At 41.9% G+C, this 21,322-nt stretch overlaps 1 protein-coding gene across 6 annotated transcripts in view; it reads right to left on the reverse strand.

Moving 5' to 3' along the window:
• Positions 1-2,908: 2,908 nt before the first annotated feature.
• The window catches only part of LOC108696848 (msx2-interacting protein), a 51,502-nt gene continuing 33,088 nt past the window's right edge, over positions 2,909-21,322 (reverse strand). For 3 of the 6 annotated variants that reach the window (XM_018226531.2, XM_018226528.2, XM_018226527.2), the window contains 9 exons: positions 20,050-20,220; positions 19,753-19,866; positions 18,956-19,069; positions 17,894-17,994; positions 9,726-17,391; positions 6,945-7,313; positions 5,243-5,437; positions 4,801-4,959; positions 2,909-4,052 (listed from right to left, as the gene is read on the reverse strand). In XM_018226531.2, coding sequence (XP_018082020.1) covers positions 3,921-4,052; positions 4,801-4,959; positions 5,243-5,437; positions 6,945-7,313; positions 9,726-17,391; positions 17,894-17,994; positions 18,956-19,069; positions 19,753-19,866; positions 20,050-20,220 — 9,021 coding nt within the window. In that variant the 3' untranslated portion in view covers positions 2,909-3,920. The remainder of the gene's footprint in view (positions 4,053-4,800; positions 4,960-5,242; positions 5,438-6,944; positions 7,314-9,725; positions 17,392-17,893; positions 17,995-18,955; positions 19,070-19,752; positions 19,867-20,049; positions 20,221-21,322) is intronic. The other 3 variants (XM_018226529.2, XM_018226530.2, XM_041569878.1) reach the window with 3 other exon arrangements.

Here is a 21,322-nt window from a genome sequence, read left to right on the forward strand (position 1 = left end):
ATTTTTGTCTCACTAACTATATTAGATACATTTTTTTTATTTTGCACAGTCTCTATTTGCCCAGTTTTTATTTTTATACTGAACTGTTCAGTTAAAGGGGTGGTTCACCTTTAAATTAACCATTAGTTTGGGATATTCTGAGACAATTTGTGTTTTTTGTTATTTAGCAGCTCTCCAGTTTGCAGTCAGCCATCTGGTTGCTAGGGTCCAAATTCCCCTAGCAACCATGCACTGATTTGAATAAGAGGCTGGAATATGAATAGGAGAGGCCTGAATAGAAAGACTAGGCTGAAAGCCTGCTCCTGATTCACTGTACTTCCTTCCCCTTTGGCTGTTCTCTTTCCCAGGGTGAGACTGGAACACTCCCCTGAGCCAAATTAATCAGTCAGGGAAAAGAATGGGCACGAGCCTCACAGAAATGGCTTGGGCTTTTGCATTGATTGTTGTGCCATGCGCAGTTGACTACTGAGATGAATGCAGTTGGGACCTAGTGCTTCCCCTCTGACAATAGGGAAGAGAGCAGCCCAAGAAAAAGAAAAGCCCCCTCCAGTCAGCACCTGAACCACGGAGCAAGGAAGAGAACCTAACAAATTGTCTGGACTGGGGGGGGCACACTAGGTTTGGGACTTATCAATATTTATATTTGAACCATGGAGCAGCCTTGATACTTGGCCAGGATGTGTAGATCACAGGTTAATAAAACTCTGGCCAATCACACCTCACCTCACACCCTGGCCAATGAAATGCTTTCCAAACATAATACCAACACAAATGTGTCCCTCATTTAATACTTAAAGAGGAGGTTGTTGTACATTTATAGAAAGTGCTCAGTGACGCTATTTCCTCCAATCACTTTACAAATGTTCTATTTTGCACAGGTCAGGGGGAGATGCTTACTAGACAGGGGGTGTGGCTTGCAGGTAGATCATGGCAGTTTCACACTGAGAATGCTGGGAGGTAAACACTCGTTTGGGACTGTTCCATCAGTTGATGATTTCTGACCAATCCCAAGGGCAGGTTAGCATACAATTTGCAGTAAAATTAAATTTAATGTTAAAGAGTTAAATGATGAGCTTTGACCCCCTCCCTGAAATCCCATTTGCTTGGCTGATACAGTAAGCAATACCTGGACAATCCACTCCTTGTAATTATTATAAATCCTGATACCTGGCCAATCCACTCATCGTTATTATTATTATTAATCCTGATACCTGGCCAATCCACTCCTTGTAATTATTAATCCTGATACCTGGCCAATCCACTCATTATTATTATTAATCCTGATACCTGGCCAATCCACTCCTTGTAATTATTATTAATCCTGACACAGTCTGCTTGGCCCAGTCCTGTCTCAGTCCCAGAAGGAACTATGGGAAAAAGGACAAGGGGGGAGTATTTATTCACATTGGAGACATCACCAGTGATTTTGCCCATAGCAACAAATAAGCAATTAGATGTGAACTGCAAGTTAGAAAACAAAAGCAAAGATCTGATTGGTTGCTATGAGCAGCATCACCAGTGAGGTTTGTTCCCAATATTACTATATCTGCCCCAAATTGTGGTATGTTCTTTGTATTTCACCTTCAGTACCAAGAGGTCCACTAGTGATCCCACCTCTCCCTTCCACTTACTCTAAAGCAATCTAAGCAACTTTGCAATTGGTCTCTATGTTTGAATAATTTCCCTTTCTACCCTGTCCCTCACAAACTGATTTTTTGATGGAGACACATTTTACGAAAAGTCAATTTGAAGGTAAACAACCCCCTTTAAAGGTTTTTTTTCACCATTACGTTAACTTTTAATATCATGTAGAGATGGATATTCTGAGACAATTTGCTTTCATTTTTATTATTTGTGGTTTTTGACTAATTTAGCTTTAATTCAGCAGTGTGGTTGCTAGGGACCAAATTCCCCGAGCAACCATACACTGATTTGAATAAGAGACTGGACTATGAACAGGAGAGGCCTGAATAGAAAGATGAGCAATAAACAGAGGCAATAACTATTAGGGAGGCACCGAATCCACTATTTTGGATTCAGCTGAACCCCCTGAAAGATACGGCCGAAAAAGTCACAGGATTTGCCTCCCCACCCCTAATTTGCATATGCAAATGAGGATTCGGCTTCAGCTGAGCAGAAGGATTCATCCGAATCCTGATGAAAAAGGCAGGATCCTGAAATCCCTAATAACAATACATTTGTAGCCTAACAGAGCATTTGTTTTTAGATGGGGTCAGTGACCCCCATTTGAAAGCTGGAAAGAGTCAGAAAAAGGCAAATAATTCAAAAACTGTAAAATATAAATATGGAAGACCAATTGAAAACTTGCTTAGAATTAACTATTCTATAACATACTAAAGGTTAACCACCCCTTTTAACCCTGTTCTCCCAGCCATTTAAATACAGTAGCCACTATACAGATCTTACCTCTGATCTATTATCCTCGTGCCTGTATACCTGGAGCAAAGTGTTCATTTTTTCCTCATCTACTCTGAATTTGGGGTGGCAACCCCAGATTCTGCTTTAACAACTCCCTGCTTTGCCACTCCTATCTACAGTGCAATGCTAAGCATCACGACTAGAAGTGACATCATGCAGTATGGCAGCCGATAACATGACATCATCCATTCCATCTCCCATATAACATTTTGGCTGATGAATATCAGAAATAACCAATGCTGGATAGGGGATGCTGGGAAGTGTAGTTCCCAGGATCTTAGTATATGCAGCCCACATCTGATAGACTGCTACTGGACTCCAATGCCCCTCATGCTCACATAGTAACTAGCAAAGGATGATGGGAGCTGTAGTTCATCATCAGCTGGTGGGATGCGGGTATCTCATAGCTGAGCAGCACTGCTCCAGCAGGGTTCTTTAGCCGCAATTACATGGGATGTGTAGAACGGACTTGTATCATTTTTTTTAATAAAGTTTGTAATCCAATGGACACACAAAAACAGGAGAATGGGGGGGGGGAGAGGGGGTTCCATAAATTAATGGGTGTCTGCAAAATAAAAAAATAAAACAGGCAGGAGGGAGGTAATAAAAGTCTCTTGTCCGAGTGTGTAACACTTCCACACGGATTGTGATGAGCAGATAATGTCTGAATGAAAAAAAAACAAAAAAACACTTACAAATGAGGGACAATACGTCTGAGTATGAAAATAAGATTTTTCTCTCAAAACACATTTTTTGGCACAGATTAAAAAAACGTATGTTGTGGGGATTTGATTTTCCTTTTAAAGTCAGTATTATATATATTTATATATATAATATATATTATATATGCTTTATATACACACAGCCACGGAGTCCTATAATATCCAAAGGAAGGAAAAATAGATCTCCCTTTTGTATGTTATTTTCCCATGTAAACTGTACAAAGAAGGGGGTCGCCGAGGAGTCCGCGGAGAAGGCCAAACTGGCTGCAATGTCCACAAGCAGGAAGCCCAGCTGACTATCTGCTCCAGCCCAATATTCACAGGTTCCCGCTCATGAGTCCAATGGCAAGTGATACTGTGTCCGGACGTTCCAATATCACAGCACGTTGCCAAAAAAAAAAATATGACACAAAGGAAAAAAAAAAACAAATTGATGTACAAAGTTTGGAGTCACTAATTTAGTGCAAAGGCAGATTCAGCTTAAAAAAAAAATAATAAAAACACAACAAGCACACGAACAGTAACCACCATGGAATATCCCAACGTCTCGCTGGTGGGATCTGGTGCCCCCACAAACCTGTCCATTGCCAGTCTGCTTCTAGCCGTGCATCAGGGATCCCAGGAGCAGTTTGTAAACATCCAGAGAAGCAATGGCAGGTCTCTCCAGCAAGGGGCGCCCCTCCCAAGCAAGTCGCTCGGCAAAAGTGTGTTCAGCTCCTGCTGTTTATGTGCATGGGTCCGTGATCACAACAGCAGAGCTCAAACCGACGCAATGACAATCATAAGGTGTGGGGAGATATTGGAAATGCTGGTCAGTAAATCCGGAGCTAGGCGGGACAGGTGACTTTCAGAGAACTCGCAGGGCGGGAATATTTGCAGGACGTAGGCGGGCTGAGAAGACAGAATTAAACATTGTCAGACACATTGAAGGCCAATTAAAGGATAAGTAAACCTTAAAAATAAGTGAATGTAAAATTCACTATTCTTTTGCAATGTACAGTCATTATTTTTATAAGGATACATGTACTGTTACTATGAATGAATTTTGTTACAACAGCGCCACCTGCTGGTCATTTTCCTCCCAGTCTGACCAGCAAGTAGTCAAGGAAGTTGTCAGGAGAAAGAAAGAGGCTGATGTTCTTCTGCTTAGGAATAAAATTAGAAACCTTTCTCACATCTTTCCTAAGCAGAAGAACATCAGCCTCTTTTCTTTCTCCTGACAAAATTCAGCAGCTCTCCAGTTTGCAATTTCAGCCATCTGATTGCTAGGGACCAAATTACTATAGCAACCATGCATTGATTTGAATAAGAGCCTGGAATATGAATAGGAGAGGCCTGAATAGAAAGAGGAGGAATAAAAAGTAGCAATAACAATACATTTGTGGACTTACAGAGCATATGTTTATTTAGAAGGGGTCAGTGACCCCATTTAAAAGCTGGAAAGGGTCAGAGGGTCAGAAGAAGAAGGCAAATAATTCAAAAACTATAAGAAAAAATGAAGGCCAATTGAAAAGTGACTTAGTATTAGCCATTATGTAATATACTAAAAGTTAACTTAAATGAATGAATTAATGAAGCAGCCATCCCTCCTAAACATGTGTGTGTATCCCCTACATATGTTACTGGCTGCTCTCGCTACCTGATTGGATCCTGGGTTGGGAACGTTAATGATGCCGGCTGCCTGTTTTGCCTGCAGGTAAGTGATGAAGGCGGCTTTCAGCGAATCCGTCTGGTTCACGACATCTTCCTGATCGCGGCCACAGGGAAGTGCGAGTAATAAACAGTAATCACTTTCCACCTAGAGAGAGAAAGAGAGGCCGTTGTGTTACTCTGAAGAAGCAACAAACACAAGTCTATGAATAGGGGTGAATTTTCCATGACTGGGCCCAGACTTGTGATGCCCCTGTTCTAAAGGGCTGAGAAGGAAGTGCCCCAACAGGCCAGGGAACTAATAATGTTAATTATAACACTCTAAATGACAATTGTTTGTCTGTGCTAATTACACTCATGTCTGTAGTTCAGCAGCAGTGTGACAAACACACAATGACATTGTGACATAAACTAACAGGAGTCCCACACACCATCATTCTTCGTGCAACCCCATCCAGCTGGGTGGCCTCCAGTCTCATGCGCTGAGCGATCCTCAGGGGCGGGCCTCCTTCAGGCGCTGGTAAAGAGCGATGTGCCAGGACGTTGTTGCCAGACACAAAATGTAACTGCACAGCAGCGGTGTCATTCTTCAGCGCAAGTAGTCCCTGCCATACAATGGGGTATTTCTGCAGGAAAGAAGCCAAAATGTCATTACGTGGCACAACAGACTGATAAAAAAAAAAAAACCTGCTGTCCTTCTGTTCCTCTAGAATGGGCAGTTTAAAGGAATTGTTCAGTATAAAAATAAAAACTGGGTAAATAGATAGTGTAGTGTCCTGGCTATTATGTTACATATTCAGTCACTCCAGCCTTTATACATTACATTTTTGCCTAACTAACTATATAAGATACATTTTTTATTTTGCACCTTTTAACAAGGTACATTTTAGAGGAACAGAAGGACAGCAGTTTTTTACCCAGTTTTTATTTCTACACTGAACTGTTCCTTTAACATTTTCTTTAGACAATATGGAACTGGTCTTCATTTCCTGTTTATGAATTATTTAGAATTGTTTTGCTGTGCAGCAATAATCAGGCAACAGTTAGTTACAACTAAGCTGAATGGTAAGGGTGAATTTCCCCTTTAATTTTACTTCTCATTCACTCTTGCCAAGGCCACTCACTTGTGGTCTGGTCTCTCTGTTCTACAAATAGCTGTAACATCAGCCGTAAAGCAAGACTCTGTTGCTGTTTTGTCAGCGAAAGGAGGGAACAGTTTGATGACAATACCCAGTGCAAGTACATACTAATATTTTATTATGGTACTGCCTTTTGAATACCAGGGGACACTAAAGGGTTAACTTGCTTTTATTGTAGTACAGGTCGGCCTATCAGGCTCCCAAATTATAGAGGTAGGGGAAAGCAGAAGCATTGTGGGCAGTTAGTGATTGTTGCTATAGCAATCTATTTGCCGGTTCAAATAAGCCTCTGCGCTACAAGATTTTGAGCAATTGTATATTATTTTACAATAACTTAAGGATGGCATCACCCTAGCCCCAGGGATTACACTCTCTAGCACAGAGAGGAAAAGTTTATTTAAAGGGGAACTATAGCAAAAATGAAAATTTAATATCAGCTTCATCACACTGAAATAAGAATTACTGAAATAATCAAGTTTATGTTCACTATTCCTCTCTCAGCATCTGTTTCTCTTCATTCTGTCTTCATGCAGCAGTTGGGTGTCAGATATTCATTGACAGTTAGATCCAATATATCTTATAGGGGGGCTCCTTTTCCTAGCAGGTGAATTACAGCTCAATCAAATTCCAGTATAAACAAAATCTAAAACAAAATAACGGCCTTTTTGCATAAATCCTGCATGTAGAGAGACATGATGTCTGGTGAGTTTAATAGCTGGAGCTCTAATACATCTTCTAGGCAAAAGAAACCCCCCCCCATATTGGATCTAACGATCAATGAATATTTGACACCCAACTCCTGCAGGAAGAGAATGAAGAGAAACAGATGCTGAGAGAGGAATAGTGAAGATAAACTTGGTTATTTCAAAACCGGTGTAGAATATTTAATTGGTTGTATATAGAAAGTTTCTTGTTTCAGTATGCTGAAGCTTAAATTCAATTTTCATGATAGTTCCCCTTTAATATGGGTTAGATGAAGATGGGGTGAACTTACTGTCAGCAGCTGCACCATATCTACAGAACGATGAGGGGCTTCTTGTTTAGGAGGAGACTTGAGGTCTGTCCTTGAGAGAGTGCTGGAGAGTGCCGGGGAGGACAGACAAATAGACTGCTTCTGAAGTGCTTGGGACTGATGAGGAGATGGCAGTTCTTGTTTCAAGCTGATGGCACTGGGTGAAGGATACGAGGTCTGGGGAGTCGGCAGATGCTGAATGCGGGAGTCCATTTGCCCCGTGTGCCTTTTAATAGCCGAGTGGTGAGTCTGCTCATTAACAGATGCTGGCGGTACTTTTGGGTCCTGACTTACTTGTGGGGTCTTGCTGCGTCCTGTATGATTTACATGTGTGTGTTCCCCATCTCCAACCTAAAATCAGAACACTCAGCAGGTTAAATATCATCAGAGGACATGGCGCTCTCAAACCTTCTGCAAGGCCCATATACACTTATACTTATAGCTTTATACTATCTCTCCATATAGATTATCAAAATGCTTGGGGGCTGTAGCTACTGGATTTTTCTTAGCACAGGGAGCTACGTATGCAGACATAGTTTTTATAATTTCTATGTATACAATACAAAAAAACTTCATAGACAATACAAAAAAGTTTAGGGGGCTGTTCCTGCTGAATTGTGCTTAGTACAGGGAATACCTATGCTGCCATAGTTTTATGGGATCTCTCTGTACAGACTATGAACAAACTTAGGGACTGTTCCTGCTGAATTGTGCTTAGTACAGGGAATACCTATGCTGCCATAGTTTTATGGGATCTCTCTGTACAGACTATGAGCAAACTTAGGGACTGTTCCTGCTGAATTGTGCTTAGTACAGGGAATACCTATGCTGCCATAGTTTTATGGGATCTCTCTGTACAGACTATGAGCAAACTTAGGGGACTGTTCCTGCTGAATTGTGCTTAGTACAGGGAATACCTATGCTGCCATAGTTTTATGGGATCTCTCTGTACAGACTATGAGCAAACTTAGGGGACTGTTCCTGCTGAATTGTGCTTAGTACAGGGGAATACCTATGCTGCCATAGTTTTATGGGATCTCTCTGTACAGACTATGAACAAACTTAGGGACTGTTCCTGCTGAATTGTGCTTAGTACAGGGAATACCTATGCTGCCATAGTTTTATGGGATCTCTCTGTACAGACTATGAACAAACTTAGGGACTGTTCCTGCTGAATTGTGCTTAGTACAGGGGATACCTATGCTGCCATAGTTTTATGGGATCTCTCTGTACAGACTATGAGCAAACTTAGGGGACTGTTCCTGCTGAATTGTGCTTAGTACAGGGAATACCTATGCTGCCATAGTTTTATGGGATCTCTCTGTACAGACTATGAGCAAACTTAGGGGACTGTTCCTGCTGAATTGTGCTTAGTACAGGGAATACCTATGCTGCCATAGTTTTATGGGATCTCTCTGTACAGACTATGAGCAAACTTAGGGGACTGTTCCTGCTGAATTGTGCTTAGTACAGGGAATACCTACGCTGCCATAGGGGGATCTCTCTGTTTAGGCTATACAGGGGAATATGTCCTTGGAATGTACTTAAGAACTACAAACCCCAGTACAAGCTAATTCCTTTGGACGTGGGCACTACAAATTACACAGGACTTAGTATAAATTTTTGAAAATAAGTCAAGGCTCTATAAATCTCTTTTTACAGGACTATAAATACAAGAGTAACTAGGAGCAGCCAGGCTTGTTGAAAATCTGTTAGCAAGGCATAGTACATAATGTTTATTATTCCACTTTGGACTGGACCCATTTGCAATACTTAAAGGGAAAATTCTCAGGGACACATAGAGAGTTAAGGTGGGGCACTCCCACCTCAGAAGGCCAGGGTGTGTGAGCACAGACCAACATCCACTTGCATTACACCAGCTATAAACCTCCGCAGCTCCAATGTGAATCCATTTCTGCCCAGAGCCTTCCCAATAAGGTCAAATGCAACTGTGTGTGTGTGTGTGTGTGGGGGAGCTATAATAAATATCATTAAAATAAACTTTGTTTATTAATCTGTGTGCTAACTACAGGCCTACAGTAGAATATCAAAAGCCACAAACATCCTGTAAATTATATCCTTATAAATGGTTATGTAATTCTGTCACATGACTGAAGCTTGTTTATTATAGCAAATAATGTAACATTGTAAAATATAAGGATATTAAAAGTCACCTTGGAGTTCCTGTATAAAATGTCATAAAACTCTTTAGTGACTTACAATATCCTTATATTTTACAATAAGGGGTACCTTACTCTTAATACTACTTAATATTCTCTCTCATGTAGAACACAAACAAATTGGGTCCAGACACCAAACTCACACCAGACCTCTTGCTAACACATTCGTTCTCTTTCAGCTGTTCAAAGGGGCTGTTCACCTTTAAGTTAACCGTTAATATGATGCAGAGGGGGATATTTTGAGACAATTTGTTTTCATTTTTTATTATTTGTGGTTATTGAGTTATTTGGCTTTATATTCAGCAGCTCTCCAGTTTGCAATGTTTTGCAGTCTGGTTGTTAGAGTCCAAATTTCCCTAGTATCCCATGCACTTTGAATTTGAATAAGAGACTGAAATATGAAAAGGAGAGGCCTGAATAGAAAGAGGAGTAATAAACAGTAGCAATAATAATTGTTAGCCTTACAGAACATTTGTTTTTAGATGGGGTCAGTGACCCCCTTTTGAAACCTGCAAAAAGTCAGAAGTAAAAGTTATTGTAAAGGTGAACCACTCCTTTAACTTCAATCAACTAGTGTCCTTACCTGTGATGGGGTCAGACTCCGAGTATGCAATCCAATGGACGAGGCACTGGAATACTGAGCGTGGGACAGCGGCGTTGGATGATAGTTCCGTATATCTGAGTACACAGGGCGATAATCACGGAAAGAACCCCCGGAGGGGTGGATGAGGGGCACTCCATGGGGTACGACTACAGAGGGAGACATGTTCAGTCCACTGGGAGGTACACCGAGGATCCTGGCATCAGTGTGTGGTGAATGGGAGCGTTTTAAATCCGACTGCTTTGCCAGGTCTTTTACAGGCTGTGGGGTTTTGCTGGTAGGAGGAGTTTGAACCAGTCCTTCTGGGGTCCTTGACTGCCTAGACTCCTGGTGGTGTTCACCAACAGCCGCCATGTGAGAGTGCATAATCATGCGGACATCCCGCGGTAATACCACATCTTGGGGCACGTACGGATCCAGCCGCATTCCTGATGCGGACATACGATATTCAGGCGGCATGACCAGCATGTCAGGCTGAACGTGGGCAGGGCCTCGAGGAATAGGGTGATGATAATGAACATCCTCGTCCTGAGGGTGCTGGGAAGACATGTTAGGAAGAACCATTTCTCTGTTACTGGCTGGCTGAGGGGTGGTGGATCTCTGGGGCTGCATCGCTGCTCTCGGTGAGTGAAGTGCTTCAGAGCGCATTGCGTACTGCATTCCTGGCAGTGGCGGGGTGTTTATTCTAACGTCCCCTTGGGACAGGTGGCCAAGAGACACTGGCTGGGTTACGCTATGAGGTGGCATGATGACAGTCTGCTCTGGGTGCATGCTAGACATGTATGGGGGGACAGACATTCCTGCCGCCAGCATAACAGAGGCATTGTTGTTAGTTAAGGCTGAAGAAGCTGTAACACTGGGGTGACATGATCTGCTGAATGTAGATGGAGAATGACTTGCTACAGAGGGTGAATGTGGCTCTTGCTTAACAACACTAAGATGTGGGAGGGCCCTCTCTGCACTGGGCGTGTTTGCTCCCGAGCTCACGTGGTTTGGTTCTGATTTCAGCTTTCCAGAAAATGAAGAATGGTGAGGACTAAGACCAGGACTTAGATTTGTTGGCTGAAGAACCTTGGATTCTGCTTTGGTGTCTGTGATCTTCTTGCTTGACGTCACCATCTGACTGTGCATGAGTACAGGGGGATTGGTTTGGGTCAGCACTTTCACCCCTCCTGCTTGAGACAACGCATTCGGAACATGACTTGACTCCATTGAAGAACGCTCCTGCTTGATGGATGATATTACAGGAGATGCATTAAAAGGTTGGTTGCCTGCAACTAGTGAATGTGCAGAAAAGCCTCCAGGAGTCGGAGGTCCTTTAGGAAGTATCTGAGACGGTGTCATGGGTTCTTGCTTAATTTGGGTCTTTGACACAGACTGCTGAATTTCTATGTCAACAGCACTTGCAGGAGGGATCTGGCTTATTTTTGCACTAATCCTTTGTGGTCCTTCAGTTTTCTGGCCAGAATATGACAGCAGGACAACCCCTTGGGAGGTCTGCACCCTCAAGCCAGGACTGGGACCAGTCTCAGAAGGCCTGTCTTCTATAATGGACATAGTTGGCTTCATGCATGGTCGACTATCATTTATATTTTGGCGCTGCTTAATTTTTGGAGAAGGTATACATGATGGAGCAGATGGAATCTGAGGAGAATGCTTGGTGATTCTGGGCATTTCTTCAGGATCAAAAGTGAGAGGCATCCTGCTTATGACAGAGGTTGCTTTTGGTGCAACAATGGTAACCTTTTCCTGGAAAACCGGAGCTTCTGCTGCTGGTGGAACCACAGCATTAATTAGAGGTACAGCAGATTTTTCTTCAGACACTGGTTTAATTGCCTCCAAAGGCCGGTGTGTGCGCTCTTCTGCAAGTGAAGTCGAGACAGGCTCAGAGATAGCACTTGTGACAATGGTAGTGGTAGTGCTTGATGAAGTGTATTTGGGTTCCATAAGGATTTTCCTCAGTGTGCTGGAACTTGTATCCACATCGGAGGCTTTTGTGTTTGGGGGTAGAGCAGGTGGTGGTGTTGAGATGGTGTTGCTATCTTCGTGTCCGGACATCCACTCAGGCATTATACTTGTGCCCGAATGAGAAAGGGTTGAGGTTAGCACAGAGGCAGGAGGCTTTCCAGGAGTTCCTGGCTGCACTGGAGGACTAGTGACAGGTGGGCTCACAGGTGGGTTTTCAGTGCTTGAACGCAATTTGAAACTGGTTTGACTAACATCGTCAATTAGAAGGGGCTGGGGCGATTGACTGGCATTCTTAAGAACAGAACTACATTCCTCTTTAAACTCTGGATCATTGTCTTGAGACGAGGAATTCACTCTTGGCTCCAGGGACTGCTTCTCAGGGATTAAAGAAGTAGTCAGTTCACTAGACTTTTCACTTTGCCCTTCGTCCGATTTAACCTTTTCATCTTTTACAGGAGACTGGCTGTGACTATTCTGTTCAAAGGAAGCGGCATCCGAAATTTCTGTCTTCTTACAGGCCGGACCCCTTCGATTGCGATGGCGAGGCATCTTTTTCCGAGGAGTGTGTTTAGGAAGGGTTTCCACTTCACGCAAAGGTTCTGCCTCCTGTGCAGAATTTGAAGACTCGCTGAAGTTTACATCAGCTTCCTTGGCATCTGTGGATTCTGAAGTTAACGGATTCAAAGTTGAAGAAGCAGATACTGTGCTCTCTGATCCCGGAGCAGAATTTGTTCCCAAGATGACATTCACTGCCTGGTCGGTCTCAGGTTCCATCTCTTCTGGCTGGGTCGTACTTGCAACAGCAGCTGGATCATTCGGGACTGTAGTTTCCCCTTCAGGTGGATACGGTGGGGCTGCTGGAAAGCTTTCTGCATCTGTAGATATATCGTATATTATGGAGCCAATAGCAGCTGCAAGTTCAGTTTCATTAGCTTGGTGTGCAGGTTTATCCCCATCTTCTTCAGAGCGAGTCTCTGGTACCTCATTTCCCTGGGCATCTTTATAAGCAGGAACATCGGTGGTTTCAGTGATCTTCTCAATATTTTCAACGGCTTGTTCAAGCTCCATCTGTAGAGCTAACAGTGTTGCTTCAGGGGACAGCTTGGGTGTTGTAGGAATGTCTTTGTCGGGCGTTTGAGGAAAAGTGTTCTCTGGCTGGTTTGAAAAGGTTGGTGCTACAGCATCCTCTTTTTCCGGACTTTTGGTTTTAACGGGTGAGACAACAGTCGGCTCTGTATCTTCAACTGGCCTCATGGCACCTTTCACCTCATCCACATTAAGACGGATTTCAATACCTTTTAAACGCACAACAGGCTTTGAATTCTTTGATCTTCCCACTTTTGGCTTGGAATTTTTGTCCAAGCGATTCTTCCGCTCTGTTATATCCACAATGGTATTTTCAGCAGGACAAACATCAGTCACGTCTTCCTTCTGTTCAGGCTTCTCTTCCACAAATGCTTCCCCTTTTCCCAATCTTGACTTGCTACTATCGTCAACAGGCTCCGATAAGTCATCTTCGTTCGATTCTCCTAAAGCATCCTGCAAAAGCTTAGGCTCATTCTTCCCCTTTTTCTGGCCACTAGACACAGGTGAATGTGCTAATTTTTGTGTCCGAGGGGACCGCCATCCCTCCGTAGGCTTCATCGATTCAGTTGACTCTTTACTTTCAATATCCTCAGGCTCTTGCTTTGACGCTTCTGCCTTAACAGGCGAAACCTCTTCACCAGTTTTACGTCTGACTTTTGGAGGGCGCCCTCTTTTGTTTGGAACAACTGCAGGAGTCTCCATAGGATCTTTCTCTAGTCTCTTTCTAGTAGACCTTGGTGTTTCAGGTTCCTTAACTGCTGGTTGAGTATCATTATCACCTGTTGTAGCATAAATAGATCTAACATTTCTACGCCTTGTTCGAGCCAAGGGCAAACTTGGTTCAGAGGTTTCAGTTTCTACTATAGAACTTGGTGACTTTGCTGCATTCCTTGCCCCTCTTTCTGGCTCACTTTTTACCTCCAGGTGTTTTGGGGTCTCACCTCGTGGAGATGTAGATCTGTTGCGTTTCTCTCGGTCAATTCTCACACTCTTTCTTGTTGCTGGTTTATCGGCAGTGTTAGCTCTTCTGTTTTTATATGTCTTTTTATCTTTTACTGGTGTATAATTTTCAGCTTCTGTGTCATTTTCAGAGCCAAGAGGTTGAGCATCTGGAACCACATCAAGTGTTTCACATTCTATAGCAGTACTTGCAACTGGAGAAGGTTTATCTTCTTGTAGGTCAGTGTTACCCTCTACACTTTTTACAGGCTTTATAGGACTTTCCATCTCTATTAATGAATTGCTGGGTGTTTCAGAGAAAGAAGTACCTGGAGTATGTGGTTTTGTATCCAGGTAAGAGATTTCATCAGGTACAACATCTTCTGGGCCAGGTGGAATAACCAGTACACTTACTTCTTCAACAACCTGTACAGCTTCTGATGGAACTGGCTGGTCTGCAGAAACTGAAGCAAAAACCTGAGCAGGCTTGGGTTCCTCTGGTGCTGGTTCAACTGGTTCTGCTGGTTTTTCCTCCTTTGCCAAAGAAGCATCTGGTAGAGCTTTATCTGCAGCAGGTGATAGTGGTTCTGACTGAGACACTGGAACAGGTGTTGGCACAGATGTCAAAGGAGATTTAAGCTCCTGATCTTTGCTTTCAGGAACTGGGTCTGGAGATTTTGGTTGGGCCTCTTTTTCCTCTTGTTTTTCAATCTCTTTGGGACTTTCTTCCCTTTCTTTTTCTTTTTGCTGCATTCTCGTCAGCTCGATAAAACGACTGTGAAAAAGTACAACTGGCTCTTGGACAAGATCAGGAGTACTGTTTATCCCATCGCAAGAGAACTGCCTCCAGTATGGTCGAACAAGGCTGATGTCAGTGTCCTCTTTCTTTTCCAGATGCTGCAGTCGTTTTGAGTCCTGCTCAAATATCGAACTGTGTAAGAACCGTGAGGCAAACAACTCCTGTTTCTCTTGTTCTTCTTCTTTGTGTTCTTTTTTATCATCAGATTTGCCATCAGAATCTGTCCGGATTTTCTTCTTTTTCATGTACCATGATGGTATTGGTCTTGGAGCAGAATCAACCTTCACTTTGTCTTTGGTGTTGCGAAAATTGGCAAACCTTTGGTCCCAGTCTAAAAAAGACCAGTTCTCTTCTCTGGATGAGGAAAGTGATTTGGCCCTTTCAAGCAAAGCTTTCGTATCAGGAGTGATAGTCTTGTCCAGTGCAAAAGAGTAAAATTTATTCTTTTCCAAAGAGCTGGAGATCTTTTCTTCCCGATCTCGCAGTTTTGCTTCGCTGCCTCTCAGTAAAAAAGAAAACCTTGAATTATCCAATATCGAGGAGTGTTTTGGAGAGCTGGCTTTGTGATCACTCTCATCGTCAGAGTCGGACTGAACCTCCCCAGGTTCTAGGTCTCTAGAGTGCTTTCTGATGCTCTGTCTCTTAACTAGATTGCTGGGAAAGCCAACATCGACCTTGTTGCACTCTTGCTTGATTTGGCAATCCCATTTGTACTCTTCTTCCGGACTCATGACAGGCATTTTTCCTTTATTTGGGTCAGTTATTTGTTCCTTCTTGATTGATTCACTAGAAATCAGTTTAAATGGCTCTTCTTTGATGGCTGGATGAAAAACTGTAGTCTTTTCATTTACTTTTGGAGACTCTTTAATTTCTTTCATTATCACCCGTGGGGAACTGGCTTCTTCATCTTCGTGAAGAGGAAATGATCGTACACTTGGGGAACAAGAAGTTCTTTCTGACTCATTGCTTATCTGACGGGAACTTCTGTAGTTTCTCTCCCTCTTGGTGTTGATTTCAAATTCCACCAGATCAGTCTTTTTTTTTTTACTCGGAGGAGAGTCATCAGTGACATCTTGAGGTGGCTTGCCTACCTCATGCACAAGGCTCCGACTTTCATAGTCATCAGTCTCTTTGTTTGGACTGCCAAATTTTTCAGACTTTAGTATTTCCATCTCCATCTGCTGCTTTTTACGGTTCTGCTCCATTTGCTTCCTGTAACTCTGCGTGTAATCGATATCAATAGCAAGCTTCTCATCTGCTTCTGACCTCTCCATTCCCAGCATTTCTCTTGGTGGAGGAAAGTACATCCTTCTATTATCTTCTTTTGACAGCTCCTTGTCAACATCTTCAGATAACTGTATATGCCGTTGCTTTGCAACACCTGTCTTTTTACCAGAGGTCTCAGATGATTCATACTGTTCATCCACCGGTTCCCCTAAACGGGACTGTACATCGAGGGTGGGTCGCATGCCAGGTCCAAGAGACAAATGCTCCTGGCCATCTTTGGGGCTGTTAACAGTAAATGGTCTCTCTGTTTTTATTTTGCGTATATCCCGTTTTGACAGTTCTTTTCTTGAACTTTTCCTTTCTGCCTCACCATCTTTCAGAATAGAAACATCTCTTGAAGAAACAGCATCTAACTTTTTTGAACAAGCCCGAGCATCATCCTCCTCTTGATTGCTTCGCCTTGTGTCAAATTTTGGTCGATCGCATTTTAAATTGGCATCAGCAAACCTCCTCTTCCGAGCTTCTAACTTTTCAAGATCGGCAGAGCTGGCACTATCTGCAGGCTGCTCTACCTTCAAGTGCTTTTTTACTTTCGGTTTACTGTCTTTCTCCACTAGTTCAACATGGCTTGCAAGCACCTTCTCTTTTGTAACTTTATTCCTTATTTCAGATTTCACTTGGTCAATTTTAAGCTGGTCCAGTCGTGGAATCTGGGCCTTTTGATCCACTGGTGGAGACTTGACAGACTCATTTTCAGGCTTGCCTTTAACTGCTTTCTCAAGACCTGGAGAATCAAAGACTTTCCCTTCTTTTTCATTTACTCTGGTGAGTACAACACATGGCATAAGATCCAGGCGGTTTTTGGATGTGGCATCCTTGTCGTTCTTTTCTTTGGATGGCTGTTTAGCGTTACTCTTCGGTTTCTCAAGGCTTACTTCCTTCTCATTCTCTTGATCAGTCTCAGAAGAGTGAGAGCTAGGAGAATGGTTTTTAGACTTTCGTTTTGTTCTATCTGGTTTGTCTTTCTCAGTTTTCTCAGTCTTTTCTTTTCTGGGTGGCCGTTTGTCTCCTCTTTCCGAATCAAAACTGCGGTCTTTTTCAGTTTTTTCATTTTTAGCATAGCGTTCTGCCCGAGCTTTGTCTAGTTTATCAAATCTTGAAGGGGAAAGAGAGCTACAGCTGCCACTTCGATCAGAGGAGCGGCTGTAAATTCTGCGCTCAGGATCACTTGTAATTCTCTCTGACTGCGATGGTGATCCCGTGGGGCTCTGAGGCCGCCTAGTGTGGGTTGGACTTTGGCTGCGCTCAGTTTGTCTCCTCTCGTGATCTCTCTCTCGGTCTGTTTCAAACTTTTCTCTTTCTCTCTCCCTCTCTCTCTGTCTGTAACTATATTCTCGAATATCTTGCTCGTATGGGTCCCGGTATTCTCTATATTCTCTTGGCTCATCAAAGCAACGTTGCTCATAGTAATCTCCTTGATAAGACTCCCACTCTGTGAAGAGCTCTCTGCTTCTTGTAGGATATTCTCGCCTAGATTCCTCTTGGTAGGTGCCTGGTGTCCTGACAGTTTCATAGTAGGTACGTTCTGCTGATGTGAATTCAGAAGATCCTCTTCTTGATTCATCAGTCCTATAAATACAGATGGATAGAGACTTACTTTAAAAACCTTTTTCTAGATAGGTTCAAAAATAAATGTAGCCAGCCAAGAAGAATATATACAGATTACTATGCGATTATACAAATTATTAGCCCTTGTCCAGTGACAAAGTCTACAGAGGGATGGTTGGTTTGCCTTGATGCTGTGTTGTTATTGGACTACTAAAAACACAGGGCTTTTAGGGTGCCCAAAGTAGCCGCATGTTCCATCTCCATAAGAGTGCAAAAAGTTTATTGGTTTTACTAGTATCCACCTTGATGTGCAGGATCAGAACTACCACTATGGATCAAAAAATAGACACCAGGAACGAGAACACTAAGGCTTTGGAGATGCTAGTTTGCAGTAAGCTTCTAATGGGAGCTCTCACACAGTTTATTCAGCTGAGACCATATCACAGAAGTATTATACATAAAAAAAGAGCAGTATGAATTCATCAAAAACATCAAATGCTATGTGTCAGCCACTACAGCATACCTTCTTTCTGAGATTATATCATAGATGTCTCTTATATCTTGTCCTGATGATTCCATAGACCCATAAAAAGCCAGCTGACTCTCCTGGTTTGCAAAGTCAACCTTTAAACCAAACAAAGTTGGGAGAGAAGATTATGAAAGTGAAGAATTAACACAGACCCCTGAAGAGCTAATGAATTCCACAACCCAAGTCAAAGGCAGCTTTATTACCAGTCAAGGAGTTAAAGGCAAATATACTATACTGGGACAGTGCACTGTTAGGTGATGGCATATCACAAAAAACATTAATGGTGAAAAATTTTCAGTGGAATATTCTTGCCATTTTAAAGAACTAACAAAGAGCCTGCCTGCATAGAATGTTCTTATAAAAATACTATAATAAAGCGGGGCGGAACATAGAGTATGGGACAAGGATGGACTTCCAACTGTTGCAGATAATTATCAATTAATATTAAGGCTTAGGCCAAACATGACCATACCTGCATTCTTTATGGTTTCACAATAAATAAAATGCGAAGCTTAACTCATTTATGCCAAGCAGAATAGTTCAGGAAGGAGGAGAGAGCTGCAGGGAAATGACAGAGCATGTGGCAAAGGCTCTATGGTTGGGAATATAAAGTTAAAAAAAACAGGGTGACGGAAATGTGTGTCAGCTTTTGTAAAGAATCCCGACTGTATGATATTATGTGTGTATACCCAACTACATGGGATATCTATTTTCTCTATAATGGAGAGATTGTGGGATTGGTCTGGGATCCAATTTCTGGGTTTCCGTGGTGCAGTGGTTTAACTGCTTACCAGTAACAACCGTTGTTTATGGAAACACCAAGAAGCTTAGAGACACAAGGCAAACACTATGTATACCTGTATTGGGCTCAATCCATACTCCCTGTATTAATAACAGCATAGACAAAGTTGTCATGGTTTCATATCCTTCCCTCATCATTATTAATATTCAGCTTGCCCAACAGCTATCATTATTTAGTGACTATTTTTTTAAAAAAAGGATAATATTTTAAGATTGTGATAGATTTGATCAATTATTAAGGTGGTCTCTGCACACCTTAACGTCACTCCCACCAATCTTCCTTCCCTTGGTCTCTTTTACAGCTGCTTGGGCATATTCAATCTCATTGTAGAGAACCAGGGCCATGCCTTTAAAGCGATCAAACACCACCTGTCAAAAAGAAAAAAAAAAAGCGTGCATAAGAGCCTCATCCCCTGGTGGGTTAAAAAAAAAAAGATCAGCAATCAACTCTGGTTTCAATGGTGACCGTGAATCAATTGCCTTCTTTATCCCACGCAGTCATTTTCCATAAAGGTTTCCAAGCAACATGGCAACCATTTTTAATTGGCCATAGTTTCCATATATTAAAGCTTTCTATCCAGGCTCTTCTCATGGAAGAAAATTAAATTTTCTATATATAATTTTATTGTTACTGGTAAGTCAGCTGTGGCAGTACTCCGACATTTGAATTCTATTGGCCATGCAAAGTAATGATAACCCAGATTATATAAAATATGTTACTTCATCTTAAAAAGGTATATATATATATATATATATATATATATATATATATATATATATATATATATATATATATATATATATATATATATACACTACTAGATTTACCAAGTGTTGTGGCTTTTGGTAAAGATGATACTTTATATTTGTGTGTGTACCGCAAACTGGTTATTACAAAAACGCAGTTGGACTACAGGCCAGGATTATTATGGTGTGCAAAATCGCTTCCCAAAATAAAGCCTTCTGAGTTTGACCAATTATGTAAGAAAAGAATAGGAAAGCATTTAGAAAGATGTAATAATCATAGAGCGCATTGCAAACCTCCAGCCTACCTTCACCACTGGTCCGTAACGGCAAAAATGACGAGTTAAATATTGTTCCGTGATGTTGGATGAAAGGCCATCAATCCATACGCAGTTTGTGGGCATGCTTTTTCCAAACCCCAGCTGCACAAGAAATGAGAGAACGGTGGCTGTAAACCAAGTCTAGTATTACACAGATTTCACAAGACCCCAATAATCTTGACGGAGACAATAAAACCCACAAAATTGTAAACAGTAGTTCCACTGTATCTCACATGCAACTGTAACCTTCTGTTACATATCACTCTATGCTGCAAGTACAAATACCTGCGTATTGGGCACACATGCACCGTGAGACGTGGAATCCAATACCTTTAGCCGGTTATTCCCCAGATATTCTCCGTCCATCTTCTTAATTGCTTTGCAGACGCTTCCAATATCAGAGTACTGCAGGAATGCATACTGAGGAACACCGTTCACTTTCTTAACGTCAATATCCTGGACATGGAACAAGATAAATAAGGTAAGATCAATGGAGCAATGGCAGCCTAGGTGCATTTCAGACTGGAGGCAAACTGGATAAACATGGAGACATAAAAAAGGGTATAATGTCATTGTATAGATGTTGTAAAGATGAAAATGAAAACTCTGTTACATAAAGAGTTAAAAAAAAAATAGTGGATAGCTGCTAAAATCAATCTAAAATAGAGGCCAAGCTGCAGAATGGTCTGCTCTACCCAGGGGAGTATCAGTAAAAGGGACAAAGCTACCCAGCTTCATGAATAAAGAAGCCCAAATGACCTGGTTTCCAATAGATAGCCTGTATTTTACATACAATTCAACTACATTAACAGTTAAATATTTACTGCATTGTGAAGAGTGAAGCAAGGGAGCATAGGCCTTCTCTTAACAAGGGAACAGACCAACACAACTTCCCTAAATAAAGGAACAGTAACATCAAAAAAGTGTTTTAAAGTAATACAAATATTTTGCAGGGTTCCCCTGTATTGGTAAAACTGCTGTGTTTGCTTCAGAAACACTACTATTGTTTATATAAATGAGATGATGTGTAGCAATGGGGGCAGCCATTCAAAGGCGAAAAAGTTCAGGTTACACAGCAGATAAGCTCTGTAGAACATAATGATGTTATCTGCTATCCACTATTTTTTTTTTTTTAACTCTTTATGTAACAGAGTTTTCATTTTCATCTTTACAACATCTATGCAATGACATTATAAACCTCAGGTCAGCATATTATTTCACATTATACAGAAAAAAAAATAAAATAAAGGAGCATGGCATCCATAATAGAGAAAGAAGTCATATGCATCCTAGGTTTACCTGTTCCCAGTAAAGGGAAAGCTCTTCTGAATAATTGCAAACAGTGTCAGCATTCCGTAAATGTATACAGAGAGGAAAAGGAGAACAGAAACAGCAGGTATGCTATCCACTATTTAACCTGTGCTAAATAGCCTTTTTTCAATTCCCGCCATTGCTGCACAGCAGCTTGTTTATATAAACTATAGTAGTGTTTCTGAAGCAAACAGATCAGTTTTACCAGTTCAGGGCAATACTACAAGATATTTTCATTGTTTGGTGT

This window comes from Xenopus laevis, chromosome 7L, assembly GCF_017654675.1.
Source record: "Xenopus laevis strain J_2021 chromosome 7L, Xenopus_laevis_v10.1, whole genome shotgun sequence".
NCBI lineage: Eukaryota > Metazoa > Chordata > Amphibia > Anura > Pipidae > Xenopus > Xenopus laevis.